This window comes from Ranitomeya imitator, chromosome 2 (genome assembly GCF_032444005.1).
Source record: "Ranitomeya imitator isolate aRanImi1 chromosome 2, aRanImi1.pri, whole genome shotgun sequence".
NCBI lineage: Eukaryota > Metazoa > Chordata > Amphibia > Anura > Dendrobatidae > Ranitomeya > Ranitomeya imitator.
The window spans coordinates 501,990,558-501,998,620 of NC_091283.1; the positions used below are offsets into that span (position 1 = coordinate 501,990,558).

At 38.5% G+C, this 8,063-nt stretch overlaps 1 protein-coding gene across 2 annotated transcripts; it reads left to right on the forward strand.

Moving 5' to 3' along the window:
* Positions 1-834: 834 nt before the first annotated feature.
* On the forward strand, positions 835-5,429 carry LOC138664679 (keratin-3, type I cytoskeletal 51 kDa-like). Of its 2 annotated transcripts, XM_069751583.1 has the most exons (8): positions 835-1,547; positions 2,241-2,323; positions 2,878-3,034; positions 3,129-3,290; positions 3,482-3,607; positions 3,796-4,010; positions 4,099-4,188; positions 5,065-5,429. In XM_069751583.1, exons 1-7 carry the CDS (start codon positions 996-998, stop codon positions 4,184-4,186), a joined length of 1,383 nt encoding a protein of 460 aa, XP_069607684.1. In that variant the 5' UTR covers positions 835-995; the 3' UTR covers positions 4,187-4,188; positions 5,065-5,429. The 2 variants fall into 2 exon arrangements, with proteins under 2 accessions (XP_069607684.1, XP_069607686.1); XM_069751585.1 differs by lacking the exon at positions 5,065-5,429 and having other exon boundaries at positions 926-1,547; positions 4,099-4,192.
* The last annotated feature ends 2,634 nt before the right edge of the window (positions 5,430-8,063 follow it).

Here is an 8,063-nt window from a genome sequence, read left to right on the forward strand (position 1 = left end):
ACACTGCGAACCAGGCCTGATTGATTTGCAAAGTCCAAAAGGGAATCCTGCTCTGTGTCCATCTACTGAGGTGAAATACTAGCGATAAAACCATCCTGGTTGGGTACACCTTGTCGCAGTGAGATGGATTTTACGCTTTTTTGATCAAAATAGTATCAACCAAGTACCTTATCTTATTTTACATGTATTATTACTATTTACATACTTACTGCAGAGTATTTGCTCATTGTTTTTATCCTAAGTTTTGTCTGTTAATGGCCACAGTATGAATGTGCACCTACAGATTGCACTTATTCCAACAGGTATGCCGGCCCATTTCTTCCTAATTCCCTCATATGCTTCTATATCCTGAGACTGACTTTATAATCAGGCACAAATTAAAGAATAGAAGAGGGTCACTGGAGAGAGCACAACTTCATAGCGGTTGATCTAGCATAGATACGAGAATATAGATTTTTCGACATCATATTCTGTAAGCACAAAGGCTTTATTTTGCATCTAGTGTCAGGTTTACTGAATCTACTCTCTCCTATGACCCATCATTACTAAAAAAATCATAAATGATTCAGGAATTATGATTTCTAATACATTAGTTTCATAATGTATATGTTTCATTTAATCTTTATCCCTTTATAAAATGAATATTATGAACTACTTCTACATGGAAATTAATTTCTCTATAGGTGCCTGATACATTAATTCCATGCACTCCACCCTCAAATTGAACTTTCCTGACAATCAACCAAAGGGTGGAAAAACCAGCGGCTAGAGTGACGCAAGTCGATAAATCATGATAATTGATCCAAGTTATAGGCAGTGGCAATAACTTGGCAAGAAACTCTTCTGTTTGAAGGAGAAAACATTAATATTCAAGAATGACACACCCTTTCAAATCTGATCTATATATATAAAGAATAGAAGCTGTGCCGATATCACTCTTCACACAGAAGCTGCTTTTTTTTCATCTGGAAAGGGTGTCCTTTTGCTTGAACAATATGTCTTATTCTTTTAGACAGTCATCTTCTCAGCAGTTTTCAGCCTCAAGCTCCCAAGGTTTCAGTGGAGGTGCAGGTGGCTTTGGTCAAGGTAGAGCTGGCGGTTATGGTGGTGGAGCAGTTGGTTTTGGAGGAGGTTCTGGATTTGGTGGTGGTGCTGGGGGATTTGGTCAATCTGTAGCTGGTGGTTTTAATGGTGGTGCTGGAGGATTCATTGGTGGTCAAAATGATTTTAACAGTGCTTCTGCTAACTATAACTATAGTGGTGGGGCTAGTGGAGCTGTTTTTGGAGGAAGCTATGGTGGTGGTGCCGGAGGTGGCTTTGGAGGAGGTGACAGCATCTTCACTGGAAATGAGAAACAAACAATGCAGAATCTTAATGACCGCTTGGCCAGTTATTTGCAAAAAGTCCGTGACTTGGAAGAAGCAAATGCTGAGCTTGAACGTAAGATTAAGGAATGGTATGAAAAGCAAAGGCCTGGTAGTACCACTGGTGAGGGAGCAAATGACTACTCCAAGTATTTTACCACAATTGAAGATTTAAAAACTAAGGTAAGCTTCATAAAACAATACTGTAATTCTGTACCCATGCTATATAATTAAAATCATAGCATGTTCACTTTACCCATTACAATGCATCCTGCCAATGAGTAAATGTTTAGATTTTATAGCAGTGACTAAAATAAGCATTAATGTATTATAGAAATATAGTCAGGATTATTTTTAGCTAGATGTCTAAGGCGTGGCAATTAAACCAGAACCTCATAAAGCAATTATGAAATTATGGTAGCTCAGTAATAAGCCCTTGTCAGCTTCGGGTTTCTGGGTTTAAATCTGATCAGGTTAACATTAGTTTTTATATTCGTTTCTAATAACTAAACTTACGTCATGCTCTAGTGTGTTTTTTGGTTGAAGCTAAATTATTTTTTCGATATATGGACAAGGAGTGAAGGGACAGGACAGTATTTTGTGTACATCACTGTGTTGGCTCCATACCAATAATAGGTATACACATGACCCTGCATTTAGCAAAGCCATGAAACTGAGTTGTATGATTGGATTTGTAATGTGATGCACTCATGACATACTCATGACATAAAACATAATGATACAAATAGTAAAAGTTCATATCGGGACCATGCAGATCAAAATGAGAAGAATCATTACAATAAAAATCATTTCAGATGTTAAAAAAGGAGAAATTATCATTAATAATAGAAAGTGACAATATCACTTTTTTCACAGATTATTGCAGCTACTAATGACAATGCAGGCATACTCTTGCAAATTGACAATGCCAGGCTTGCTGCTGATGACTTCAAGATGAAGTAAGTTATGAAAACTTCTACACGATAACTTCTTGTCACATGCAGTAGATCAAAAATGAAAAAGTTTGTTTTAAGGAATTCAAGACTTCTCAAAATCCATGAGTTACTTTGTAGGCTGTCTACAGAGACATCAAGGTCATATGGCAGGTCTAGGGAACTAACATATGAGGTCCTGATGGATGGTAGAGTTATTGTTACAAGAGTTGGGCCCACTGGGAGGACTCTACCAAATAATTCAATAAATAATGAAAATTAAGTGACAAACCCCAATCAAGATGAAATCATTGACCACCTTGACTCGAAAAAGTACAAACATGTCTAGCAATACAGACTATATGTATAGAATTTAACTTTTTAAGGTGGGATGTTTTGGGGGACAAAATGGCTATAACTTTAACTAGCATAAAAACTCAGGAAAATATCAACGTAACCAATCCTACAAGTATGAATAATGTATGCTTCTAGCACCATAATGAAGAAACCAAAACTACAAGTACCTCCTGTTTCACAAATAATAATGTAATATTAAAGGCTATATATGCTTATTTTTTCAGATTTGAGAATGAACTGGCTCTTCGTCAAAGTGTAGAAGCTGATATCAATGGCCTGCGTAGAGTCCTGGATGAGCTGACCTTATCCAGATCCGATCTGGAATCTCAGCTTGAAGGCCTCACTGAAGAGATTGCTCTTCTCAAGAAGAACCATGAAGAAGTAAGTGGAGAAGAAATTTTAGACATTTAATTGTATACAAATCACTAATCATTAAGGATTACATGAAACATATTTTATACTTTTTCCACCATAGGAGGCTAAAGGATCCCAAGTAACCACTTTGGGTCAAGTCAACGTCGAAATGAATGCTGCACCAGGTATTGATCTGACAAAGTTGCTGAACGATATGCGAGGACAGTATGAAGCATTAGCTGAGAAGAATCGTAAGGATGCTGAAGCCCAATTCAATAAAATGGTAAGTTTCCATGTAGGCCAATCAAATTTTCCAACAACAAGATGTAACATGCTTGGTTTATAATGGTTTTAGAAAGGTCATGGGATTGATCATATTTAGTGATCCATAAAAAATTGAGAAACCTAGTTAGAAGAGATATTCTGGAAGGGTTTTTCTTCAAATATTAATAAAAATATATATTTTCTCTCTAGAGTGAAGGGCTTAAGAAAGAGATATCTCAAGGAATAGAAGAAACTAAGACCAGCAAGAGTGAAGTATCTGAACTAAGAAAGTCACTTCAAGCTTTGGAGATCGAGCTTCAATCACAGCTTGCCATGGTGAGTTTCAATTTTCTGTATCTAGTTTTGTTTTGTTTTGTTTTTTATACATACACATATTTAACTTTTGCTGAGTAATCTGTAGACTTTATCGGTTCATTCTGAATTTTTTGGGATAATTTTTTTTTTTTATGAAAAACAATGTAGGACTTGTCAGCGCTTGAAAAGTTGAGTTTTCTCGTTTGCAGAAAAAATCACTGGAAGATACCTTGGCAGAGACAGAAGGACGTTTCTGCATGCAGATTGCACAACTGCAAGCACAAATTGCTTCAATTGAAGAGCAGCTGACAAACATTAGAGCTGACATTGAGTGCCAGACTGCAAATTTCGAAGACCTACTAAACATTAAGACCAGACTGGAAGCAGAGATTGCGACATACACCAAGCTTCTGGAAGGAGAAGGGTAACAGTGACCAATAGTGTCAAGCTTTTAATATCCTTGCTTTGGTAGCACCAATGCACTGATAATAACTGTTATTCAATATCCGCAGTGGTACGTCATCAACATCATCTTCCACATCATCTTCATCGTCAAGGACAACTCAGTCTAGTACCACCAAAGTTACCGGAAGATACTGAAGGTAATGCAACCCATTGCAAGATACATATATTAAGATATCCCACCAATGAAAAGTCAACATAGGAGCAATTTAACCATATACTGTTACAACAATGTCAAAGACTAAGTACTTAAGGGGGATATAAAGATAATCAATGGCACATAGTACACCTAAATACAATAAAGATAAACTCACCTCTTTATGTTATGTCATTTTATTCCCCTGGTCTATTCACTGTGGGTCACTTCACTTCTGGCACATGCAGTTTGTGGGCATGTCACAGCTCCTTCATCGAGCATCAAACTAAATCTCCTGCAAATCTTTGCACTAACTCTCCAAAACCCTAGCGGCTTTTTGCACATGTGGGATCACTATTAGCTGCGCATGGACTAGGGAGTCACATAACCATAGCCCATAGTCTTATTAGTAATTATACAAAATATACATTAGGGGTGGATTCATTCTGAGATACTGAGGATCACAAGCCAGATTTATGGCATGCTATTTAGAAAAATAAAAGTTGATATTAGAATTGATCACATGACTCAGAGCCGAAATACCAGATAGTCACAATTTTTTAATGGGGATATACTTTTAATCTCTTGCATTTATGAAACAGGAAAACTTTTACCCCCAAAATCTCCTTTAAACTATATAAGGAAGCATCACTTCATAAGGGTCTTCACTAACAAACATATATCTTGCAATAGTTCTGGTCTTGTCATTGCTCATTTCTTACAATTCACAGTAGACTGTACACCAGTGAGCCGCAATCTCTGGTTCTACAGAACTTCGATTTCCATTGTTCCGATAGTTGTAGACTGCATTCATGTTTAGGAAATAAGATGAATAAGCAATGACACAGTCTACAGTACACACTCTTTTGTCTTATTTTAGGTAACAAAAGGACAAGAAGAGAGAAGAAAATTGCGGACATCATTAAAGTTGGATAAGTGTGAAATCAGAAGTTGTTGAAGAAAATGATGGAAACTAAAAACCTTACCAAAGCCAACAGAGGTGATGTCTGCTCAAGCAAAATGGAAACCTGCCAGGCTTACTCGCATTTATAATCCTTACTTCTTCCTTTCTTTTTGCTGCATTCTTACAGTTCCATTATGTTTAATGTCCGAAACCATGTTTGTTCCACTAATGCGCAACAGTCTCCTTGTGGTTTGTGGTCTGTCCATCAATATCATTACACTTTGGACATTTTTGCTTCGCTTTGTATAACCTAAATAAAGATTTTTCTGATGCAATTCATATATGATGGCCTTGTGTGGTTTGAATTTGGCTGGATAAGATGAGACTAAATGCTAAACTATTGGGATTTACGGGAAGATACTACAGTTCCCTATGGGTCTAGGTCCCTAAAAAGGGCTAAAAGACAAAAGTCTGGTGATATGTAAAAGGTGGGGGCCCATTATAGTATTTGCATTGCATTTAGGTTAAGGCCCTTTTCTGAGGTGTAATTACATTATATAGGATTCCAGTTCAAGGCATTAATGCCCCGTCGATATTGCCCACAAACACAACCAAAATGGCCACTTTAGATGTGATTTTTCAAAACTCCTTCCCTTTTACAGTCTAGTGTGAAGAATTGTCCCAGGAAAATTGGTACTGTGGGCATGTATGAATCACTGATACACGTGCACCTTCCTTAGTATAAGACTTAAACTCCTATAGAATGGATCTTGTGTATAAGTCATGTACCATACAAAGTGCCATTGTATTACAGGTTTACTTGGTACACCAAAGCAGGCTCGGACTGGCCCATAGGTGAACAGGTGAATCCCCCCGGTGGGCCCCTGTGCAGATCTGGGACCCTAACCCCACTGTATGTGCAGTACTTATCATAATTCACTTTATTCACTCTGTACAGAAAACAATGTTATTGGTGGGCCCTTGGCACCCCAGTCTGACACTGCACCAGAGTATCACCCAAGAGTCTTAAACAAAACTTGCTGATTAAACCTACGATAAACACAAATGAGCAAATACCCCACACTAAGTAAATGAAAAGTAATAGTATATGTAAATGACACAGGGAACTTAGATGACACTATTTTGGTAAAAAAAAATGTAAAAGCTATCCCACCCCAACAAGGTGTTCCCAATCAGGATGGTCTCTAAGTATAGGAATTCATCTCGCTATGTGCCCAGCAGGCCTCAAAATCGAGGGGGTCAGTGCAGGAACCAGACCTGACTGTTACACACTTGCCTGCTATATAGACAAAATGCACAGCCCAGAAAGGGGGAGGCACATCCCAGAAAAAGCCTAGGATAAAAAGAAATAAGTAAAAACCCTGCAGTAAGTAAATAAAAAAGTAAGTAAATAGTAATAGCACATGCTAATAACATTGAGAATGTAGATCACTCTGTTTTGATCAAAAAAGCGTAAAATCCATCCCACCATGCCAATCCATTTCTTTGGTTTTGCATTATATCCTTGTACTTGCTGAGGATCTGTTTATACCAAGGAAGGTGACGGGCACAAGGGGGCATTCTTTGCGTCTGGAGGAGAGAAGGTTTTTCCACCAACATAGAAGAGGATTCTTTACTGTTAGGGCAGTGAGAATCTGGAATTGCTTGCCTGAGGAGGTGGTGATGGCGAACACAGTCGAGGGGTTCAAGAGAGGCCTGGATGTCTTCCTGGAGCAGAACAATATTGTATCATACAATTATTAGGTTCTGTAGAAGGATGTAGATCTGGGGATTTATTATGATGGAATATAGGCTGAACTGGATGGACAAATGTCTTTTTTCGGCCTTACTAACTATGTTACTATGTTACTATGTTACTTTGTATATATAGGGGTGTGGATCTCCCATTTTGGGCTGTTCATCTTGTCTATATTGCTTTCCATGGGAAGATGTGAAACAGCCAGGTCTAGGTCCTGCTCTGCCTCTGTCTTTTTGAGGCCTGCTGCCACATAGCGAGGTGAACTATTAGAGGTAAGGAACATCCTGATTGGGTACACCCTGTGGTGGTGGGATGGCTTTTTTCGCTTTTTGATGAGAAATAGTATCAACTAAGTTTCCTCTGTTATTTACATGTATTATTACAGTTTATTTATTTACTTACTACAGTGAATTTGTTCATTTGGTTTTATCCTAGGTATTGTCTGTTAATGGCCACAGTATGAATGTGCACTTATACTAACAAGTGTGCCAGCCTATTTCTTCAATGCTGCTTAAGACTCATTGATTGGCTAACCTAAGTCTTGTATACAGCTTTGGCAAAAATTAAGAGACCACCACATCAAAACCCTGTCATGGGCATCTCCAGACCTGAACCCCACTGAAAACCTCTGGAATGTAATCAAGATGATGATGGATAGTCACAAGCCATCAAACAAAGAAGAACTGCTTACATTTTTACGCCAGAAGCAATGTGAAAGACCAGTGGAAAGCATGCCAAGACGCATGAAAGCTGTGATTGAAAATCATGGTTATTCTGCGAAATATTGATTTCTGAACTCTTCCTGAATTAAAACATTAGTTTTTAGGGTTGGCGGAACGCACCGAATATATATATTAGAAGTAATCGGTGCCTTCGCAACCTGGGGTCCACCATGCAGGAGAGCAACCTGCTGCTAGACATGGCGGCACTATATGGCGGTATAAGCGAACTCTGTTACTTCACAGAGTTGCACAGAAATGAAGACGCTGTGCCCTGTTAACCTCACAGAGGCACAGATACCTAATTGAGCAAAGAGTGGTCATGCAGTCAGCATAGCACACAAGCAACTCTTCTCTGGTGGAGCCGGAATTCTAATGGCTATAAGCCAGCCCTGAATTCTCATACACAAAACTCCTCACCGGAGATGCCGGTATTCTAGGGGCTTATTTCAGCCAAACCCTGATCACACACAAACATGACCACAATGACGCTAAGC